The sequence below is a fragment of the Drosophila mojavensis genome, unplaced genomic scaffold, assembly GCF_018153725.1.
Source record: "Drosophila mojavensis isolate 15081-1352.22 unplaced genomic scaffold, ASM1815372v1 contig_16, whole genome shotgun sequence".
NCBI lineage: Eukaryota > Metazoa > Arthropoda > Insecta > Diptera > Drosophilidae > Drosophila > Drosophila mojavensis.
The window spans coordinates 9,089,293-9,112,062 of record NW_025318693.1 but is presented as its reverse complement, the minus strand read 5'-3'; the positions used below and the strand labels follow the sequence as shown (position 1 = coordinate 9,112,062).

General features: G+C 40.6%; 3 protein-coding genes, 1 long non-coding RNA gene and 2 other non-coding genes across 7 annotated transcripts; 3 read left to right on the top strand and 3 right to left on the bottom strand.

Annotated features, from left to right (window-relative positions):
* Window positions 1-73, top strand: Trnar-acg. The gene has a single exon. It is a non-coding gene; the product is annotated as a tRNA-Arg (tRNA).
* A 408-nt stretch (window positions 74-481) lies between these two features.
* On the top strand, window positions 482-555 carry Trnan-guu. The gene has a single exon. It is a non-coding gene; the product is annotated as a tRNA-Asn (tRNA).
* Window positions 556-14,409: 13,854 nt separating this feature from the next.
* LOC116804907 lies at window positions 14,410-15,856 on the bottom strand. The gene is made up of 2 exons (XR_004364938.2): window positions 14,961-15,856; window positions 14,410-14,902 (listed from the first exon to the last, which is right to left on the bottom strand). It is a non-coding gene; the product is annotated as an uncharacterized LOC116804907 (long non-coding RNA).
* Window positions 15,857-16,160: 304 nt separating this feature from the next.
* LOC6572915 (ADP-ribosylation factor-like protein 8) lies at window positions 16,161-18,405 on the bottom strand. Its single transcript, XM_001998982.4, has 4 exons — window positions 18,169-18,405; window positions 16,968-17,122; window positions 16,738-16,899; window positions 16,161-16,678 (listed from the first exon to the last, which is right to left on the bottom strand). Exons 1-4 carry the CDS (start codon window positions 18,289-18,291, stop codon window positions 16,558-16,560), a joined length of 561 nt encoding a protein of 186 aa, XP_001999018.1. The 5' UTR covers window positions 18,292-18,405; the 3' UTR covers window positions 16,161-16,557.
* A 273-nt stretch (window positions 18,406-18,678) lies between these two features.
* LOC6572916 (pre-mRNA-splicing factor ISY1 homolog) lies at window positions 18,679-19,796 on the top strand. Its single transcript, XM_001998983.4, has 4 exons — window positions 18,679-18,760; window positions 18,822-18,844; window positions 18,908-19,068; window positions 19,130-19,796. The coding sequence occupies exons 1-4, from the start codon at window positions 18,758-18,760 to the stop codon at window positions 19,762-19,764; spliced, it is 822 nt and encodes a 273-aa protein (XP_001999019.1). The 5' UTR covers window positions 18,679-18,757; the 3' UTR covers window positions 19,765-19,796.
* LOC6572917 (probable ATP-dependent RNA helicase DDX43) lies at window positions 19,778-22,633 on the bottom strand. 2 transcript variants are annotated; one of them, XM_001998984.4, is made up of 5 exons: window positions 22,501-22,633; window positions 21,629-22,364; window positions 21,064-21,572; window positions 20,375-21,010; window positions 19,778-20,317 (listed from the first exon to the last, which is right to left on the bottom strand). In XM_001998984.4, exons 2-5 carry the CDS (start codon window positions 22,292-22,294, stop codon window positions 20,020-20,022), a joined length of 2,109 nt encoding a protein of 702 aa, XP_001999020.1. In that variant the 5' UTR covers window positions 22,295-22,364; window positions 22,501-22,633; the 3' UTR covers window positions 19,778-20,019. The 2 variants fall into 2 exon arrangements, with proteins under 2 accessions (XP_001999020.1, XP_043863201.1); XM_044007266.1 differs by having other exon boundaries at window positions 21,629-22,334.
* Window positions 22,634-22,770: the final 137 nt, after the last annotated feature.

Sequence of the window (22,770 nt, the reverse complement as noted above, 5' to 3'; positions counted from 1 at the left end):
GGTCCTGTGGCGCAATGGATAACGCGTCTGACTACGGATCAGAAGATTCCAGGTTCGACTCCTGGCAGGATCGAATTTTTTGAAAGTTTTTTTATTAATTCAGTTTACTAAATATAGTAAAGCATTTTCATGTTTAATGTTTTCATAATTATTTTGCGTCACAAAATAATTTGATCAATTATTAATTTATATGATTATGTGAGGCATAATAGAAAAAGTAGAATTCATACATTTCATTATTGATAAATATAATCTATACAATAATATAATATATATATTTGTAAATATGTTCATATATTTTTTTATTTATTAAATACAAATTATTTTAACAGATAAGACGAACAATCCAGAGTTATTGAATTGATAAGAAATAGATAAGACTAAAAAAAATACGTAATAGTAAATTCGTCTTGGTTTGCTTTATTAATGTCTATTTATAGTTCGGCCTAATATTTGATATTCTGCCAGCATGAGATCAGCTGCCTCCGTGGCGCAATCGGTTAGCGCGTTCGGCTGTTAACCGAAAGGTTGGTGGTTCGAGTCCACCCGGGGGCGAAATCAAATTTTTTATTTTTTTTTTTTTTTTTTTTAATTTGAAAATTTTATATTTTTATGTATAATGCACAAATTGGCACCGTGTAAACCGGGAACACGCTCAGGGCGACCATCTGTGGTGTCTGTGTGTCTATGTCTAACAATGGCCACCACAATGGCAGCGGGGCAACCTCGACTGGGCCTCGACTATGCGATTGCGCTCTGTTGTTATGTGGAGGGAGCTTTGCTTAGTTACTTAGTTGGAACCCATCTGGCTGGCAATGGCAACTCAGGGGGATCGACACACACACTAAGTTGCTCTCCCTCTCTCTCTCTCTCTCTCTCTCTCTCGCTCTCTGTCTGTTGCATTGCATAAGAGAAATATTTGTGCAATTTGATTTCGCAGAATTGCGATTTCGCTGGAATGAATTCCCGATGCCGCCCGCTCGCTGCCTCCCTCTTCCCGCCACGCCCCCTGCAGCCCACCTCTTAGCCCTGCCATGCGGCTTATGCGCATTATGATTATGATGATACCAACTACTTTGTTGTTGCTATTATTGTTGTTGCTGTTGTTGTTGGCTCGTTGTCTGTGTGTTGTTTTCGCCTTGTTTGCTGGTTTGTTAGCCGCTCGCTGCGATTATTGTTGAAATTCTATGCAGTCAGCGAAGTCATGACCACAGCGGCGGGCAATAGAAAACTGAGGGAAATTCAGCGGAAAACTTATGCGGCGTGCGCACCAACCTCTGTGCCACGACTCCAGCTCCAACTCCAACTTCAACTCCAGCAACTGCACTCCACTCTTTCAAGCCTAAGCCGAGATCAACATGGCCAGATTGTGTTTGCAATCATTACAGCCGGCGATGATTGCCAACGACCACGACTGGCCCACTGTGGATCAACGGCGTTTGCGTGGCCTGTGTTGGTGGGTGCCGATTTGTATTTGATTGGGTGGCATACAATTTGTACAAAATGTGTGCCCCTGCCCCAGCTCCAGCAACTGCCACTGCCAGCCACGGCCGCTCTCTTCTCTTAGTCAGCTTGGTTCATCCAGCTGCAGCAAATGTTTTTGAAGCGTAATACAAAGAGCCAAAAAGTCATTAGCAAATGTGAACACAGAAACATTTAAAATTACATTATGACAAATAAATTTTGTAGGCCATTCGTTTTACACCCTCGTAACAGCGGACGCAGAAATACTTATATATGTATATAAAATGCGTTTGCTGTAATTTAAATGCAAGTGTAGGACACTCAAGGTCTGAGCGACAATTTGGCCCAAATGGTAAGGTGAGGGGCCCACGAAATGAAATGGAAAACGTGTACAAAAAACCGAACCCAAAACCGAAAACTAAAAAACTGACCAGGGCCGGGCCCGGCCCGGGACCAGGCCAAGTCGAGTCGGGCCTGCGCTAGCGGCTAGCAAAATGAGGCGCTTATCTAAATCTTCATAGTTGGCTAAACGCGGCTGGACGGTTACTCCTTGGCTTGGCTCTGTTCCTTTGGCTTGTTTCGTTTTTAATTGCAGCGCCGAAACGTGAGCGAAATGTAACCAAAAATGCAATTGCCTGCACAGTTTCATTCTCTTATGTTGTTGTTGTTGTTGTTGCTGCTGCTGCTGCTGCTGTATTTTTTTGGTCATTCGTGCAGCATTCCTTTGCCTGAGCGCGCCTACCACAGCCGCCCCCTCCCCCTTTCGCCGGGCGATGAGCGCGTGAACATAGCTAGCAGGTCTTGTCATCGAAACATGTAATTATGCCACTTTGCGTCAGCTTTGCAACCAAACTCATTTACAATATGCGTAGCAACATGTTGCCAGCCTCATGCTGCGCTGGCTGCAGAATGTTGCTGGGCGCATAATTGTCGCCTCACGTGCGATAGCCGCATTTTGTGCGGCCAAAAACGCTGTCATTCGCAATGCACAACATGACAATTAAATGGGCGACTGAACCCTGGCGACATGCAACAACACAAAATCTGCCAATTGCAACTGGCAACTTGCAACTTGCAACTTGCATTCTTGACAATGGCCTTAATTAGGGCTGTTATGGGCCATAAAACCAAACGCGACTCTCACGCGATATGCATCGCCAGCTCAGAGCCCAAAGCCCAGAGCCTATAACTCTAACTAACTCAAACATAGTTAATACAGTATTTGATGGGCCCACTCACTATCCCACTCCCAGCCACTCTTCCAATCTCTGTCTCTGTGTATCGTAAAACCCTTTTTCTCAAAAATTGCCAACTCAATTACATGGCTGAATGCACAGTAAATTGCCAAATCAAGAAAATAGCTGAAGAAAATAAATAGCCAAAGGCAAAACGCATAAATCCAGAGACAAGCAAATTCTGCAGCCATGTGGGTGGCTGTCTCCCTGCTTAGCTCCTAGCTCCATAACTGTCCAGCTGTCCGGCTGTCCGGCTGTCCGGCAGCGAGTGTCCAGCTTTCAGTTTAGCGATAAACAAACATAAAACTTGACGTTATTCGTTCGATGTCGCACACTTCAACTGGCACAATACTTATTTATTTAGCTACACTTGCCAGATATGCCAGACACGCCCACGCCCCTGGCAAGACAACGTCCGTAACGCAATTGAAAAGTAAATGTAGCTAAGCTAGATTTTTTTCTCTTCTTCCTTTTTCCGCTGCCATCAAGTGGCAAAAATTGTGTTTTATTGACCGGGATTAGTGCAGAAATATGGTAAGGGATGCGCTCTCTTGGCCAGCTATGATAAAGGACACCGCCTGATGGCCAAAGGGTTGACCGTTGGCAATTTATTTACACGTGCCTCGGCTTCGGGCCGGGATTTGCCTGCATTTGATTCGATTTGATGCGATTTTTTACGGCGCCTCGTAAACTCTCGCTCTCGCACCCGAAATCAATTTCGAGTATGCCAAATGCCAGCTCTACGGCTAAGCTGGCTTAGCTTGGCCAAGCTAGCCCAGCTAGCCAAGCTGGCCAAGCTGTAAGCTGCAATTAAGGCAGCAGATTTATGCGGCCCACCTACGGCGGTGTGGCAGCTATCGCTGCCAGTCAGCCGGTTGTCCGTCGGTGGGGAGGGGCGTGGCACGCAGCTCATTTCTTATTAAATATATTGGCTAACAATTAAAATAGCATTTAGATGGAAATCGTAGCGCGCAAATTAATAACAATTTATTGGCGCACTTCTAACAGATTCGTATACCCATTAGAAGTGCAGTGGGTAGGGTATACAATTTATATATCTGTTTGCATATGAAATTATAGACAAAGATAATCAGAGAGATCCTCCGTTATCATTTATATAATTATTCAGCTTAGCTAGTAAATATTAGAATCTATTGATTCTTTCTCTGCGTGATATTTGTTAACCATATTTTCATCTGTCTATACGTCTAGTCATATGTATATTTTTATGTATGTCTATATATTTTTATGGCCTTTAAATAGTAGTAGCAATCTTACTCCTTGTCTTTCCGCAGCAGCTGAAATTAGCTTTTTTTTTATCTGTCTTCCCGATTAGCATATGTGCATAAAAAATTCATATTTTTTAGCCATATCAAATGAAACCATATACGAATATGAGTATTGATATGCATATTTTGTACATATTTTAATATATGTTTTATGCCTATATAAATATCTGCTTATCTATACAAATCTATATAAGTCCATTTTTAAATTCACAAGAGTTTTTGATTTTTGACTCGCATTGCTCATCAGGAATTTCTTTCTTTCGAGAGCTCGGTATAAGTTTATATTTATTTATACATAAAATAAATTAAACTCACATATTTTGAGCAAGTCTTAATGCCATTCACAACTAAATACATATGTTTAATACAATTTTATATAATTATAATATTTATGTTTAACTTTTCTTAAACATATTTTAAAATATTTCACTTTAGTAATAAATATTCAAGACATTGTTATTTGTTATCCAAAATACTTGACTTTTGGACCCAAAGCTAACAAAAAAATGCTGAAATAAGATTTTATATTTATATATGAATCTAAACGACTCTATTAAATTTTCGTATTTATAAATAAATCTATAGGACTATGGAGCTACGCATATGTCTTTAAAACTTTGAGGAAAGAAATAGAAATTCGAAGAGTGAAACATATATTTTATTTATAAATACATTTTATATACGTATAATATAGTATCAATAAGTTTAATATATATAATTATCTAATGATATATACATAAGCATAGGTATGTACATATGAATATAAGTAATACGCACACATGCATTTAAATAATTCCATTTGAATATAAAAGTAATTTCAAATGCCCTCAAAATATATGTTAGTATGTATATCCCGGCGCTTCGTTTCGGGGTAGCTGTTTTTATGGCACACAGTCGAACTGTAGATTTTTCGCACGCTGGCCGCAAGCGTAAAGCGGATCAATTGCCCAAAAGATCAATTGCCAATTGACAAACAACAAAGCAAACAAAACAAAAACGGGGGGAAAAAATGAGAGCAGAAGCAATTGCAACTGGGAATTGCAACCACTTGAAAGCGGCTCAGTTCATTAGCCAATCAGGCGTTAAATCGCTGTACAAATCAAAGCGAGCCACAATTGCAGCATTCCATTTCCACTCTCTCACTCTCGCTCACTCACTCACTCACTCACTTACACTCTCTTACTCTCTGCGCCTCTCCCTGCTTTGGCTGTCAGTCAAGCGCATAACGAGAAATTCGTTAATCCGCTAGGCGCAGCAGGGCTTAGGATGAAATCGGGACACAGTCAACATTCCTAAGCTGGTTTTTGTGGCGGGGCTCATTTAATTACATTTCTGTGTTTGCTCTCGCTCACGCTCTTTGTATGTGTATGTGTGTGTGTGTGTGCGTGTGTGCTGCATTTGGATGCACCTTGCACCTTTATTTTATTTTATTTTTTGGCGGCTTCTTGGCCGCGTGGCACGCGCTGCATTTTTATTGCTTCATCAGCATCAGGAGCTGAGGCAGCGGCAGCGGCAGAGGCAGGAGCCGGGTGCAGCGGCAACCTTCGAGCAGGTGCAATTCCGTGCGAGCCAAATTGCAACTGAAATTTGTAATTCATGTTTCCGCAGCGTGCCAACATATAACAACAACAACAACACCAAAAACAACAACCACAAATATGAAGCGGCCGCAACTAATATAAAACAATAAAAGGGAAAGCGAAGGGAAGCGAATTTCTTATACACTAACCAAAATTACATATTCACTTAGTTAAATAAATCATTAAAATTGATGTGTAATTGTATTTTCAAAATAAAACACAATTTTTATTTGAATATGGAAAAGTTTTTGTAGTATGGTGTAAACAATCATATGTGTGTTTATAATTTTTATTTATTTTTTTTAATAAGTTTATGTATTTACAATTATAAATATATTTCCAATATGCAATATACCATACACTACTAGTTGAAAAAATTCTTATAATCTTAAAAAGGAAAATAAAAAAATATGTATGCGTAAACTTAAAAAAAATTATTTGTTTAATCTACAAAATTTGAGTTTAAAAAAAAATTTTAGTTTTTCTTTTTTTTATATATGTATATATTTTTATTTGCAATCTGTCTTGTACAAAACAATAAGCAAATCAAAAATATAAATAAATAAACAATAATAATTCCATTTAAAAAAAAATGAAACAAATTTTATGGATGAAGATTAAATTGATTAAGTTAATCTACATCCATGAAATTTGTTTAATTTTTTTTTAATTGTTTGAAAATTTTAAAGAATCTTTCCCATTGAGCATATTGAATTCAGTTGCTAAAGTAGTTACTAATTGTAGACTGAGCGACGTTTAGGTACGTTACATATGAAGGTCATAGAGAACTTCTACATAATTTGTTTACTAGTATGTCTAAGAAATTGGAGCTTAATTAAAAATAGTCTGGCTTTACTTATGAGTTCAGCTTATAATTGTTAGAATATTATTTTTATCAAGATATATTAAAAATAATATGGTATTTGGTTTTATACTGGATCATTCTACTGCTGTATAGATAAAATTATACCAATAAAACTGTTGAAGTGAACGTTTTACACATCATAAAATCAATAAGTCATCTCATATGTACGATATCATTTGAAAACGTTAAAAATCTTAAAATTGCAAAACTTTAAATGCATTTAAATTATAGATCACAGATTGAGATCATATAGAGGTTCCTTAATGAGAATATATGTATCAAAAATATTATATTAATAAAAATCAGCAATAGGATATTAGATCCTAAGATCAGACGTAAAACAGAATTGATCATATTGAGTTATAGAAATTTGTATATAAACTGATACTATATATCTTATTTCCATAAATTTGATTACTAGCAGTAAAGCATTAATATATTGTAAATATGAATTTCTATCTAAATCGGAATCGAAACCTCATATATTTTTGAAATATTTCTACTCTTCTCTCTCAGACGATAAACTATTATGACTCATTGTTAGTATATTGAGAGATGTTTTCACACCATCATTAACAAGGCAGGACTCTGAGCTATCTGTGCTGCGGCCAGGCAAACAGCAGCCGATACAGTGAAGCCATAGCAGGAGCCGTAATCGGAATCGGAGCCAGTCCATAGACAAGCTGTTGCATAGTCGACGACGCTGATTGGCCAAAAGGCGGAGCCAACACGAAAGCGAGTTGTTGTTGCGCATAAATTATGGCACTAAGCTAGCGACTGGGATTGGTGCAACGCAGCTACTGCAACAGCAGCAGCAGCAACAATAACAGCAACAGCAGCAGCAGCAGTGAGTGCAGCATCCCACAAGACAAGATCTGTGGAGACCAAAAAATCAGGTTTTACCTTGGCCAGGCCAAGCAGGCAAACACTGAGCCAGCATTTTGAACTAGCGCTCAAATTAGTTGGTTCGCTTTGCGGCTGACATGTTTATTACAACAAAGAGACAGACAGAGGGACAGCCGGAGAGTCGGACGAACACACTGAGACTGAGCAGACATAAATCGAAATGTTCGTCAAGATCGATTCGGTTCGTGTACAATAGAAATTCAATTAAAATTGACATTTTTTTTTGCCGATGAACTTATGCAAATGCGCTGCAATCACGAGTCCATCGCGCTGGCCTCTCGTCTAGCATATTTATGGCCAAAAAATAGAAATTTATTATATTTTATAATGTAACAAATGGCACGACGCGTCGTCCCGGGCATTAGGGATATAAGTCTGCATAAGGCTGTACGTGTACGTACGGCTCCAGCTACGGCTCTGACTCTGGCTCTGGCTTTGGCTCTGAGTGCATTCAACTCTTGCATCGATAAGGAAAGCAATTTGTTAACGAAAGGAAATCCCAACAAAGTATGTGAAAATAATAACAGGCAGGCCAGCCAAACATAACAAAAACAACATACAACTAAACCAGAAAACAACAACAGCAACAACAACAACAGCAACGGCAGCAACAGCAACAAAATGTTGGCAACGTTTAAAGTAGCCTAAAGCAGCTTGATTAATTTTATGAGCGATCAGCCGTTAAGTTCAGCGCACATGAAATTTTCGCGATATTAATCTAGCATTAAGCATACGCCCCGTAGCCGCGCCACCCCCCACACACCACGCCTATACCTCGTACTGGCCGTTGCCAGGCCTGTGCGAAAGGTAAATACTCATTAGCGAACTCCTTTTTTGTTTTTGCTTGTATTTTTTGTTTTTTGGTTTTTTATCATATTTTCACAACTTTGGCGCTGGCGGCACTCACTGCAGCGCTTGATCTTGATGCAATTAATAAAACACAAAAAAAAAAAAATTACCAAAAAAGAATGAAGGTGGTAACTAATGGATTGTAGACGACGTGTTAAGACCCTACCTTAATGTGTTGTGCGTAGCAAATTTAGTTCGGGGAGTCTTTGGTACATACTTTCAGTTTAGTTAATCTCTTCTTAAAGTCTTAGAGGAGCTTTGGCTTGAAAAATTTGCTTATATATATACCAAAGTTCGATTTGATATGGGCATGAATTGGGCGATAGTTGAGATTGGAAATGCCAGAATGCTATACTGGAAATACTTGATAATTCTAGGTAGTTGTTTAATAGATTAGTTCTATGACTACTATATAAATATTTGTATATATGTATATGTATATATAGTGCATTTATATGTAATCCAATCTTTCCTATTTGGACAATTTTCCTCGTCTCTTTCTAGATCAGTTATTCTTTCTCATCTCTCCTTCTATCTCTCTCTCTCTTTCTCTCTCTCTCTCTCTCTCTCAATATGCCTCTCTAGCAGCTTACCCTTTCGTTAATTCTCTCGCTGTCTCTACCTTTCTCTCTATCATACTTTCTGTCTCTATCTCTCTCTCTCTCTCTCTTTGTCTCTATTCTACTGTCTCTCCTTCTCTCTCTCTCTCCCGCACTCTCGATCTCCCTCTCTCTCTCTGTCCCTTTCTCTCTCCGTATCTAAGTCTCTCTATAAATATGTGTCGATCTCTCTTTGTCTAGCTTTATCTATCAATATTTAAATCGCTTTCTCTTTCGCTCTCTATTCTGCATGTCTGTCTCTGGATATGTTCAACACTCTCTCCCCTTGGCTTTCTTATTCTTACAATATGTACCCCTCTATACAGCATTCCCTTTTCTTACTTTCTCTGCATATCTGTCTCAAATAAGCTTAGTGTCCTCTCTTTCCCTGTCATTCTTTTCCTCTCTCCCTCTCTCTCTCACTCTGTCTATATTTCAAATAGAGATCTTGCTGTTCCTCTCTTCTAAGCTTCATGCATAGCTCATTAAACATCCGATCCACCAACATTGATATATTCACATAGTTATTCATATACATTTACATAAATACCTTTCACATGTGTAACACTTAATCGAGTATACCCGTTTTTGCAGCGCATATCAGCATATCGGGCATTGCATGACTTGGCACGCATCTCCGGAAGCAATTGGCGAGCCAAGTGTGGCAAGGAGTAAGGGTGAAATATATTTTGGGCTAAGGCAGCGCTTAACTACGGTAAGGCAACTGATCCGCTGCAACGATTATGATTTTATGGCACACAGACACACACACACACACATATTGTCCACTGGCCATGCCCATTTCGATAGCCGCCCACCCCATTGGCCAGACCACACAGCTGGGCCGTTCATCACACTGACAGCTACTCGTCGGCGGGTCGTGGAATCTGCCTTGTAAATTGACAGGCGCAATTGAATGCGAAGCCACAAAATTGGATAATTTCCCATTGACAATCGACAATACGTTGGCTCCCTTATCCAAATTGACTGCAGCTTGATAAATGCGTTGCGCAAAACGTTTCCCAGGAGCCGGAGCTGGAGCCGGAGCCGGAGACGGAGCACTTGCCTTCGCTCGCCAAGACAATGCCAGCTCGAATGCATTGTCAAGCGCGGCGATATGCAAAATAAATTTCACTTCCGAAATCCTTTCTGTGAGGATGAGGAGGAGGAGCAGGAGCAGCAGCAGCAGCAGCAGCAGCAGCAGGAGGAGCAAGAGGAGCAGCAGCAGCAGGCTGTCAGTTTGGCTCAGAGTTGGCCTCGTCTGGCTCTGCGGTTGTTCGGCCGCTTGTTTTACATATGTCCCGCACCTTGGCCGATCGCCCGCATCAGTTAGCAGCAGCCGCAGCCCTCCACACTGAACCCAATAAAAGGGCTAAGAAAAAAAGGGGCCAAAACAGAAAAAACTGAAAAAAAGGGCAGTAGCTGAAGGGGCCATTGTCGTAAATCGCGCAGCCAAGGCGCATCCATTTGAATTGATTGCATATTGAGTACAGATTTTTTGGTGGCTCGTCAATGCACGGCACGGTGGGTGAAGACCACCGAAAATGTTGCAATTAATTGTTGCACAATGCGCTTTGTTGGCTATTTAGTTGTCGTTCGCATTATGGCAGCAGCCGCTGGGCGCAAACAGTAGCCAAAGAGACTTCGCTCTTGGCTTGGCTTGTCTCGCATCAGGCCAGCTTTGATTTGCATATATTTTCGGTTTTAATTAGTTAACAAGCTGCTTTCATTTGTTGTTGTTGCTGCTGTTGTTGTTGCGATTGCATGTTGAACCACGACGCATATCGTAGATGCTACAGGTATCTACAGTCAGAGTCAGACTCGAAGTCGCAGTTGCTACCAGCAACAGTTGCTGTTGTTGCATGCAGCAGCTGAAGCCAGTCCTCGTCCTCCACAGTCAAGAGCACAGCGAACAGCGAACAGCGAACGTATAAAATCAAACACGATTTTTAGCAGTTTTCAATTCCCGGAAATCTTGTACGATATGTTGCACCAACTGCGACTGGGCTATGGCTCGGCTGTGGATTGTTTTGTGGCCGAGAAGAGCTCCAGATACGATTCCAGTATCGTGCAAATGTTTCATTATTTAACAGATTTCAACACACACACAGAGAGAGAGAGAGCGGGAGAGCGAGAGAGAGAGATAGATAGAGACAGTCGGATCTTATTGGGCATCGAAGGGCTGCTGGGAATGCGAGTGTGAAATAAGGCGACAAGACAAACTTCAGCTCGCGAAAAAATACCAACAAAAATTCCAAGATGTTGTCATCAATTAAAGTGGCAGCAGATGCAGTCGCCGAGTCGCCCGAGTCACACCTGAGCACTTTATTAGCTCAGCCAGAGCTATAGAGATGCGGCGAGGCGAGCAATTGCTGCGTGAATTATGGTTCACCTATGGCCTAGTGCTAAGGCAAATGGCGCGCTCGATAAGGCACAATAAATCAACAGAGAGCAAGAGAGCAAGAGAGCAAGAGAGAGAGGGGGAGGGAGAGAGAGAGAGAGAGCGAGGGAGAGGGAGTGTAGGTGGAAATCAAGCTTAGGCGGGCCAACTTAGCCAACTTGGCCAATTCGGCTGAAAAGACAGCGAGACAAACTTATTTGCATTTGGCTGGTTGTCAGGCCAAGTTGTTGTCAGCGTATCCTGTTGTTGTTGTTGTTGGCGATATTTGCTACTGACAGCCCAAAAAACATGAAAATTGTTGCCCACGAGTCTGCCAAGTACGCGCCGGCACAGTCCCAGCTCCAGCCTCAGCTCGAGTCTTAGCCAGGCTCTGCCTTTTGTTCATCTTGTTAAGGCTTGAACTTTATGCCTGCTGCTGCTGCCTCTTGTTTGGGCTTATTGTTTTAGCCAGCATTTCGTTTGTTTTAGTGGCTGCAATTCCAGGAACTTTTCAGGTGGCATAGCCTCCTGGCCAGACACACTTTTGGTGGACCCCACAGCGCTTCTGCAGCTCTCCTCTGTTTCCTCTTCTCATTTATTTTTGTTTGTATTTTTTTTGTTGTTTTTTTTTTTTTTTTTTTTTTTTGGGGGCTGCCCACTGCGTTAGCAATTAAAATATATTTAAGCACTATGTCGCCTCGATATGGGCACTGATATGCTTAAGCATTGCTTTGACATTGGCTAATTAATATATAATGCATTAATATAGTGCTTGTGCCGCGGCATATTTATGGTCAACACCCCGCCCAACAACATTTGGCTCTGACGGCTTTATATCAAAGGAGTCACGCGGCCGACTGACAGACGAACGGACGGAGGTTCACTCCGAGCCTGGCCCTCGCCTTCTGCGGCGCATACAAATGATCGCGTTCCCGTTGCGCTTATCTGGCTGGCCTGCAAAAATATTTAAATGTTTATTTGCCAACATCAAAAACATACATATATATGTATATGTATATGTATAAATATATATGCATATATATTTATTTTTCTCTTTACATTTTTGGGCATGTTTTAATGCCATTATATAATCAGCACAAGTCGCACAAATTGCTGAAGCAACATCAGGCAGGAAGAGTTATTTGCGGCATGCAGAAGCATTTATACTCTCGTAGGCTTAGGACGATCCATGTATATAATATGATTGCATGATGAGCTGTAATGGAGATTAACTCTATGAAAATGGCAAAGCTTTCCGATGGAACTCTATAGTTTGAATCAAAAGCTGAAAACCTATTAAGTCTCTCAGATGACAAATGATGATGCCAATCATCTATCCATCTATTTGAGTTCTTCAAGAACAAACATGTTTTTGAATGAATCATGTAGTTTTCGACTGATTATGTTCTATATAAATGACTGTCTCTTCCAGATTGGTGATAGCACAAAATAGGGATCTAGAGTATAGACATTGGGAATTGAGTCTCTTAGATGACACAGTTGATTGAGGTACATTCAAAGACTATAAAGGTTTATAAAGCAAACATAGTTCATGCAGCTTAATAGTTCGTAAAAATTAATGATTGATCTCTATATAGAACTGTATAACAGATGTACATATATATACATGTATGTTATTTAGAAATCATTTAGATGAACACTTTGCGAAATTTAGCTATAGACTAATTAGATCCGATTATAGCGATGCTTAACCTACCGTCGTTATACCTGGAAGACGCTAAAAGCGTATAAGTTTGCTCATATACCATCTGGGTACGAACGCGATAAATGGAGTCGCATTAGCCGGATTCTTCTGTATATAGAATTGAGACTTTATAGACAATATACCAATTAAAAATTTACAAAGACGATTCTACTTTTATATAGAATACTCCCTAAGAAAAACATCTAACTCAGGTGTGTTAAAAAATGTAAAAAGAAATTAAGCTCAAAATTAAATCACTAATAATAATATATCATATAAAAATATATCCATATAAAAAATATATCCCCTTCCATGTTGCATCTTAGAAGAGAAAACTCTAGTGCCCCTTGCTAGAGTATAGATTATAATAACATTAGGAATTTCTGATTTTAGTTTAGTTTCTTTTTTTTTTTTTTTTGCATTTATTTACTTCTATTTTTTATGGCACGAAAACATAATTGAAACTTAGTTTTCTGTTAGTTTCTTAGCGTAAAACATTAGCGAGCTGTTTTTGTTATGTTTATGAAAATTTATGAGCTTGTCGCAAGCTCGAAGCACGAGCACAAGCGAAGCTGGCTGCGCGGACAGCGGACATGGACAGCGGACACGTCGCTGTCGTTGTAGTTGTCGTTGTTGTGATTTGCTCAAGTTATGGCCAAGTTATGTTATGTGGCTTGTGGCGAGCAGGCAGCGCTGCGAGTGCTGCGAGTGCTGAGAGATCGTTATCGGCGCAATGTTAATTTCCAGCATTTAAAAGTGTAATTAACTCAATTTGATGACCAAACAAAAGACTTAGGCAGCAAACTTGCTGGCTGCACGCTGCGATCCCAAAAGGAAGCAGGAAGCAGCCCAAGCAGCCCGCAGGCATGAGAATATTTTCATATGAGTCACTCGACTCGGCTCGTGTCGCAGTTGAAACTGCACAACCCAGAGTCGCCGTCGCACTTGCAGTCGGAGTCGGAGCTGGAGCCAGCACTTGACACGTATTCCTGGAACACAGCCTTTGCACACAGAATTCGTAATTAGCCCCGTCTTGTCCTCTGTCTGGCTTGCGCTAAGGGCTCTGGTTAGAAGAGTATTTATGCGTTCATATTCAATCGCATCGATCAATTGCCCACTTGCTCTCAGCGACAACTGGGTGGCCACTGGCCAGAGCAGAAGCATGCATGCATCGAGACTATCCGACTACCAGTCTTGTGCAGCGCCTCAAATGCGACTATAAATTATTTTCAGTGTACGCTGCTCAGCATGCCTGATGAGCCATTGCCCAGGGTTGCGACCGCATATTGTCATTTGTCATTGATTCATGGGTCTACATTAGCATTATGCATCATAGTCTTATCACACCCGACCCATCACCTGTGCGCATAGAAAATATATAATATTATTTGTATATAGAATTAGGTATATGTGAGCAGGTACATATGGAAAATCTTGGTAAGGAAACTATTTAGAGGATCTTGTTAAGGAAATTTTACTGATAATCTCTATTAGAAAACCTTTGAAGAAAATCTCAATATATAAACTACTTAGACCATCTAATTAGAAATTTTTATTAGTACTTGCAAAATTTGTATCAAAAAAACTTGTTGACAATTCTTTGTAGAGAAACTATTTTAAAAATATTTATAAAATCATTTCAGAGAAATAGATTAGAAAATTAAATAAGTGAAAATATTTAGAAAATGTTTTTTGAATAAGACTATAGGAAAACCCTCATTAGAAGAAGCTGTTTAGAAAATCAAAGAAACTTTTTCGAATGTCTTACTAGAAAAACTATTTTACATATTATATTATATATTATATATCAAAAATTCAAATTTTTATCATTTTAGGTAGAAAACTCTTGAAGAACTTAGGTACATCAGATGCGACTGAAAAGAGAATTATAAATGGGGTTTCCAGATCCTGAAATTATCTTTGAAGGAGCTTAGCATGATCAAAGTAACAGTTGTTTGAAAGGATTACAGAAGTTGTAGTCGAGCAGACCTCAAACTAGAGGTTTTTTACTTGATTATTTATTTGAAAGCCTGCAAAATCAATTAAAACTTTTATATTCAGCAGTATTTTCAGATGATTTAGTTTTACGGTCTAAAAAGCCTGAAAGAGCTGTCTCCGTCTCAGCAGCTGCTCAATTAATAGTTCAAGGACGATTTTGAAATTCTATCCCTTATTGTAATTTTAAACAAATTCTAAAATTGAAGCGCTTGAAATTTAGCCACAAAAAATTTGATAGAAAAGGCAAAAATTTCTTAAATCTGAAGACGTTTTCAGAATTAAACTAAGCATACCCTTCTGATAATGTGCTCCTAGTAAAATTTTTTCATTAAAGTCTAAGATATAGGGACCACACACATACGCGTAGTCTGGGATACTAAAATTTGTACCCGTGCAAACGGATTTGGCATTGCATACTTTAGGGATCAGTTGAAAACACCATACAATATTTATTCTCGAAATAGTTTCAGTTGCGCCAGTTCTCACAGAATTCTTCCTCTACGGTTCTACGCTTCCGTTTTTGTAATAGTCTTTATTAGTTATGCTTTGTTCGCTTCTTGTGGGCGTCTCCCTTTTCAGTTAGATTAATGTAGTTTATAATTGAAATTGATTATTAAAATATATAAAAATATTGTACATAAGCATGATTCAACTGTGAGTGTGTGTGAGTGTATGTGTGGGTGTGGTAAAGGGATGTCATACAGTAAGCGTGCCGGCGCTTGCTTAAACAAAGATCTGTGGTACAGACAAATCGTAATATTCATTTATCTTACACTGGTATCAATTGTTATTGTTTTTAATATTATTGTTTTATAGTTATACATTGTTGTTGTTGTTGTTTAGCAATGGCCTTTAAGCATACAAACATTCTATTACTTAATTTTTCTTGTTGCACGCATGTACTTGACACACATTTAAATACATAGATATTTAATTAGTTTGAAACGTCTTTTTGTTTTTTAAATTTTCGCTAAGCAAAAATATAAACTATTTAGGTAAATCATAATTTGTATTTATATTTCTTATATTTCTATATATATATGCCTATATATATATAAAATGATAATAAAAAAGTTATAGTTTTATATAATCACACCAATAAAACACTAAACATAGGCCTAACTATTGCTGATACAAGCAACAAATTATTAGAGACACCAAATTCAACGGCTGTATGAGGTGAAAGCACATTATGCAAAATACTTTGCGATTTCTCGCTGTGTACAAAGGAAATATGTAAAAGTGTATGTGTGTCTCTCTGTGTCAGTGTGTGTAGTTGTTTGTGTTGTGTTTATATATATTCACATTTATATAGAATCGGTTGGCTATTTTTCATTAGTCCTGTCACATTTTTGAACTACAATTCGAGATATTTGGTCCTAACGAGGAGCACCCCCAACACGACGTCTCAGCCCAAACACAAATTCCTTATACAAACACACATGCCAACAATCATAACGAGCCATCGCCATAGCTTTAGCGTAGCTTCGAATTATACTCATACAACAATTAACAGTCTACATCAAATTAATATACTGCAAATTAAGTTACTTGTTCAATGTGTTTGCGAGAGAGTGCATTAAATTTCGTGTGTGAGTGTGTGTGTGTGTGTGCGTGTGTCTGTTTGTGTATATTATGTTGTATGTGTGTGTGTGAGTTGTTTTGTGTGTAAATGTTAAGCTATAATCTAACGACTTTGGCTTTTCGAATGCTGAATTAACCACTGCAGCGTTATATCGATGTTGTCCTTTTCCTTACACGAAATACTATAACAACAGATTTCACGATCCTGTATGCTGGACAGATTCCTGTAGATAAACGAAAGTTTGCTTAGTTATATAATTATATAGAAATAAGGTCAAATTACATTCGCTCAATAAGCCCAGTCTCATCAAGCGCGCCTGGAAGATCACGTTTGTTGCCCAGGACGAGCACTGGAATGCCATTTAATTGCGGTTTGTCTAGCAGCGAATGCAGCTCATTGCGGGACGCTTCCAATTTATCCAAATCAGCCGCATCGACCATATAACTGAAATGCAATATGAGCAAATGAGTCAGATATGGATGATGTGGCTAGCTAATGCGGATCAGTCTTACACAATTGCATTGACGCCACGACAGTAGCGCTCCCACATGGAGCGAAAACGTGGCTGGCCTCCGATATCCCAGACCTTAATGGTTACATTGCCTTTGGTTATTTTGCGCATATTGAAACCAACTGTCGGTATCATATCCTCAGCAAACTGGCCGGACTGAGGATTGAAGAGGAAGAAATATATATATTATTAGAAGAGATGCATAAAAAAAACAGATCCAATTTTGTTTAAAATATGATCTATATAAGTGTCTAATGATGTCTATAAGATTTCGTTACTCTTAGATTCTTCACTTGTCAATAATTCCTTGAAATGTTAAGTACCTGATCTTATACAAGACTTCTTTACTTTTAAAAGATTTCTTGAATTGGTTTCGCATTTAATCCTAACTTTCATCTCTTTAGTTGTTTGTCGAAAATATTGCAGTAGATAAATATTAAATTTATGTTGTCCTTCTATAGAAGTTTCACTGTGGTTGATTAATCAACTCCTGTTTGGAAGTCAGGCAAGCCAGACTTTACTTTATGTCAATATAAGGCAAATGTTCCTGAACAACCCCAAGGCAGTCTCGCAGTCTCTGGAATGGCTCGGGGCATGTGGTTTCAGTTTCAGTTAGCTTAAGAATTATATTTAGTTTAAGGTACATGACTCACAGCAATGACAACAACAATAACAACGATAGGAAAGGCACCCGCATATTTTCATATTTGCAGTCAGATTTGGAGCTCGAGGTGGAAATTATCAATGAAGTGGGTTTCTGGGATAGGCAAACGACTCTAGAGCGCTGATAATGCCGTCATTCGAGCAAATACACAAATAACACATATTGATTAGCGCGAGACACAATAAAAATAAGTTCTAAATGAAGTTAACTGTGACAGTGCGAAGCGACAGAACGTAAAAATATAGTTGATAACTGCATGACGTTTCCTTCCTTCTTCTTCTTCTTCTGTTTCTTTTTTTGTTTTAGAAACAAAGAGAAATCAATAGCAAACAGCAAAACAACAACAGCGCTCGATTTGTCATTTGCCGCCTCTCGCTCCTGTCTATTGGTTATTGGATTCCTTCCCTGGCTCTTGCATTGCCATAGCCTGCGGCGCGCTGCTCTTTTGACCCCTGACCAACCGCTTAAAAGCTGGCGCCGCCCCATTTACACTCATCAAAGCAAAAGAAAGGCTTTTTTCGGGGAAAAAAATACTCACTGCAATAACATTGACGAATGTGGTTTTGCCTGAGAATTGGAGGCCGACAAGCGTCAGCTCCATCTCCTCTTTCCAGAAGATGCTCTTGAACCAGTCCAGAATCCTGTTGATAAGCGCCAACATCTTTATTCTGTTTTGTTAATTGCTTTTTCTTTTTTTCTTGCAAATAAATGGCGTATGCGAAACAGCAGTGATATTATATCGGAACAAATGTAATCGAACTACTGAACAAATGAACGATAAGCAATATTGCTAGTTCATTTCGCTTATTACTTGGTAAATATTTTAATTCTTGTTATTCGAATGACTTCGAGCTATTGCGCTTAATTAATGCGCAAAATCAATATTAACAAATTTATTATTTCCTGTCGAGTAAAAGTTTAGCTGCTGAGCTCTAAAACTGAGCATGGCCTGATGAGTAACTTAACAGCTGTGAACGGCTGCAGTCCAAAAACAAAACCAGCTGTTATTTAACAGCAATAACAGTTTACAGTAATCGATGTTAATAATGTATCGAATCGTGATGAGTACCGATTCATAACTGTTATCTACGAGCCACCACAAATAGAAACATAAACAATCTGTAAAAATGGTAAGTAAACGTTTTCTTAGTTAAATTATTGGATATATAATTTAAAACTGATTAATTTCAGGCAAGAAATGCGGAGAAGGCTATGTAAGTATAATACATATTTGCACTATGATCGTATTTTATTTATATATCTCTCTCTGCCGGCAGGACAACTTTGGCGCGTTGGCGAGCCGCCAAGGAAGTGGAATCAGGTGAAAAGGAGCGCCGACCTTACCTGGCCTCGGAGTGCCATGAGCTGCCAAAGTGTGAAAAGTTTCGTCTGGAGATTATACGTGAAATATCCAAAAAAGTAGCACAAATTCAAAATGGTAAAGTGTTGCAGTGACACGTGAAGCAATATAATCAAATATAATCAAATACTTTTTCCAGCTGGTTTGGGTGAATTCCGCATTCGCGATCTGAACGATGAGATCAACAAGCTGCTGCGTGAGAAACGGCACTGGGAGAATCAGATATCAGCGCTGGGCGGTCCACACTATCGTCGGTATGGCCCCAAAATGTTTGACGCCGAAGGCCGCGAGGTGCCGGGCAATCGAGGCTACAAATACTTTGGAGCTGCCAAAGATTTGCCTGGAGTGCGAGAGCTGTTCGAACAGGATCCGCCGCCACCGCCGCGCAAAACTCGTGCCGAGCTGATGAAAGACATCGATGCCGAATACTATGGCTATCGTGACGACGAGGACGGCGTGCTCATACCGCTGGAAGAGAAGATTGAGCGGATTGCCCTGCAGAAGGCTGTGCAGGAATGGCGTGAGAAAATGGCACGCGATGGCCGCATCATCGACGACGAAGAGGACGACGATGAAATCTATCCGCTCTCTGGCCCGGCACGTGAAGCAGCCGAAGATGCCAAAGCACGCGCAGCCGAAAATGATCCACACGGACTGCTCGCCCCGCGCTTCACTGCCCACGTGCCGGTGCCCACGCAGCAGGACGTGCAGGAGGCGCTGCTACGAAAGCGCAAACAGGAACTGCTGCAAAAATACACAGGAGTCGAAAATTAAAATACACTTACAATACATTTCTCTTTTACATATATTGAATGTAGTTTTTCGTTTGATTTGCTTTCTTTTACATATTTAAGCCCTTTAAAACTTAATTAGATTTCACAACTTTTACATTTTATACTTGATAAAAATGAAGATAAGTACTTAGTATGTAACTAAAAAATATTCGATCGCTTCAATGCGTTGTCTGAATTTGTTTGCTCAAACAAAAATCGTTTTTGCCTTCGGGCATAATATAAATTGTTGTCCGATTTAATAACGAGTTCGATGACCGCCAGACCGGCCACCGCCAAAACTACGTCCACCTCCAATGCCTCCTTCAGCTGCTCGACGTTGTTTCATATCTGAAAATCGCGTGGACATGCGACGCAACTCCTCAGGCACATCCTGCTGGGCCTCCTCCAATATATCAATCAGCTCTTTGGCCATGGCCCAGTCCTCACGTGTGACGAAGCTAATGGATGTACCCCGACGACCGGCTCTGCCTGTGCGACCCACACGATGCACATACTCCTCTATGTTGCGTGGAAAGTCATAATTGATGACATGCCTAAAGCGCAAAAAAAGTTATCAAATAAATCAATTAGAATATACTAAATACACGCACGATATGTCCTCAATGTCCAGGCCGCGTGAGGCGACATCAGTGGCAATTAGAATGCGCACCAAGCCCGACTTAATGTCCGCTATGGCCTGCTCCCGATCGCACTGCTCACGATTTCCGTGTATACACTGGGTGGAAAATCCACTCAGACTCAAATCGCTGGACAGATCGTCGGCACGTGCCTTCCGCCCGCAGAACACAATGATCTTGTCCGACTTGGTCATGTTCTCCACAAACTTTCGAAGCACATGGAACTTATCCTTGTCATCCTGCAGCAGCTCAATCACCTGTTTGACGGAATGCGTAGCAGCCAGATCCAGTGAGCCTACGCACACCTGTATCGGATTTTTCATATAGCTTTGCGCCAGGCGACGAACACCCGGCGGCCAGGTGGCCGATGTCATGATGGTTTGCCTATCCGGCCGTATGTCCAGCAGCACCTTGCGTATCTGCGGCTCAAAGCCCATGTCCAGCATGCGATCGGCTTCGTCCAGCACCAGATAGGTAATGGACGATATATTGATTACGCCGGCCTGTACCAGATCATTCAAACGTCCAGGCGTGCAGATGATTATCTCAGCGCCACGTTCCACATCCGAAATTTGCATCTTGCGACTGCCGCCGCCATAGACGCAAACGCTAATCAAAAGAAACAAAATAAAAATGGGATCTACTTTCGGGTTCCCACTTACGCTTTCATGTTGCGAAAAGAATACTTCTTCACCTCCATCTCGATCTGGAGAGCAAGTTCTCGCGTGGGCGCCAAGACCAGGACATTCGCACCACCCCGTGTACCACGCGGCGTACTCTGGTATTCGGTGTGGATCATGCCAGGCAGCAGAAAGGCGAGCGTCTTTCCTGTGCCCGTTTGGGCAATGCCAATCATGTCGTGACCCTGGAGCAGAATGGGCCAGGCCTGCGACTGTATGGGTGAAGGCTTCGTAAATCCCTGCTTCTGTATTTCGGCCAGCAAATCGGGGTACTCGGCAAAGCATTGCTCGAACTTCCATACAGGATTCGGTATGGGCGCAAACACTTCGCCCTCCTGCGGTTCGAAGACGTGCGAAACGCTGATGTTGTTGTTCTCCAGGCGCAGCTGCGCTACCTCCGCCTCGGACAGGTTAGCCACCTCGGGGCACTCCTTGTAGAAATTTTTGGTCAACGGTGGACATTTTGCCCAACGTTCGGCTTGAGCAGCTTCCTGTTGAAATGTGAAGTTTTAAATTGGATTTTACGTTTTATACTTAACCATCTTACTGAGGCCTTGTTCAGTGCCGCCCAGTCTATGGTGCCCGTCAAGTCGCCATCGTCTGCCTTTGCTGAGGATGGTGCCAAGTCATAAATGCTTTGTCCTCCGCCATAACTATTATAGCTCGATCGTTCTCTTCTGTCGTTCGAGCGACCAGAGCTTCTATCCTCATATCGTCCAGGCTCCCGGCCACTGGAGCGACCATAGTCGGACTGACCATAGGATCGGCCATGACTGCCACCCTCCGACGTCTGGTTATAGCCACCGCCATCGCTTTGCATCTGCCTGCTTATCTCGTCTAACGCATTTCTAACGTTAACTTTCTCACTGCCTGAGACTGTAACCATACGTCGGCCCTTATCGATATCGACCCGAACTGAGAAATCTTGTTGGATTCGCGTTATATTGGAGCCACCGCGACCGATTACACGGCCTACCATATCTGAAGAGATTTTCAGTGATTTGCTGTAAGCGTGCTTCGCGTTCCTTCGAGAGTTGCCGTTATCTCTGTCATAGCTCTCACGCTGCTCTCGGTCGCGTTTTTTACTGTTGCCGCCATAGCCCGAGCGACGGCCACGAGAGTAATTATCATCATCATTCTCATTGTATGTGGATTGAGCGTATTCTGTTGGTTTCTCAACATAGTTTGGGTCGTCCCAATCTAATTCGGACATTTTACAGAGAAGGCAACGATCAAATTTCCAATTGGAGTAACTGCAGACTCAGCGAAAAAACGGTAAATTTCTTTGGTATTGGTGATAAAATGGCGCAGTTTATTTCGCGTGGATTGAGAACGCAATTGGCGTAGTGCCACACAAATTATATAGGTTAATGAAAATGGTTAGCAGATGCGCTGTAAATACTTAATTTATATACTTACAATTAATGCACACTTCACCTAAGATTTCCGGTAGCGCAATATGATTAATGCACAAAACCAAAAACCAAGCAAATCAAATGAGCGCCCACAACGAACATGAGCCAGGCCTGCCAGTGTTGGATTACATACAAACCAGGGCTGCATTTGAGAACGTCTCGACACTATTTCCAACGCCAACACTTTTAGTTAGGCGCCAAATTTTCAATTCAAATAAAAGTCGTTTGGTATTTTTTTTTTTTTTTTTTTTTTGGTTACGTTTTTATGTTTTCT

Bases quoted from the DNA above. Each gene is read 5' to 3' on its own strand.
- LOC6572917 (XM_001998984.4), bottom strand. From the start codon at position 22,294: ATGTCCGAATTAGATTGGGACGACCCAAACTATGTTGAGAAACCAACA. The intron at 21,573-21,628 runs GTAAGATGGTTA...ACATTTCAACAG, and splicing joins CGGCACTGAACAAGGCCTCA to GAAGCTGCTCAAGCCGAACG. The intron at 20,318-20,374 runs GTGCGTGTATTT...TTTGCGCTTTAG, and splicing joins CTGGACATTGAGGACATATC to GCATGTCATCAATTATGACT.
- LOC6572916 (XM_001998983.4), top strand. The intron at 18,845-18,907 runs GTAAGTATAATA...CTCTGCCGGCAG, and splicing joins AGAAATGCGGAGAAGGCTAT to GACAACTTTGGCGCGTTGGC. The intron at 19,069-19,129 runs GTAAAGTGTTGC...TACTTTTTCCAG, and splicing joins AGTAGCACAAATTCAAAATG to CTGGTTTGGGTGAATTCCGC.
- LOC6572915 (XM_001998982.4), bottom strand. From the start codon at position 18,291: ATGTTGGCGCTTATCAACAGGATTCTGGACTGGTTCAAGAGCATCTTC. The intron at 17,123-18,168 runs GTGAGTATTTTT...TTCAATCCTCAG, and splicing joins CATTCGTCAATGTTATTGCA to TCCGGCCAGTTTGCTGAGGA. The intron at 16,900-16,967 runs GTAAGACTGATC...ATTGCATTTCAG, and splicing joins CGTGGCGTCAATGCAATTGT to TTATATGGTCGATGCGGCTG.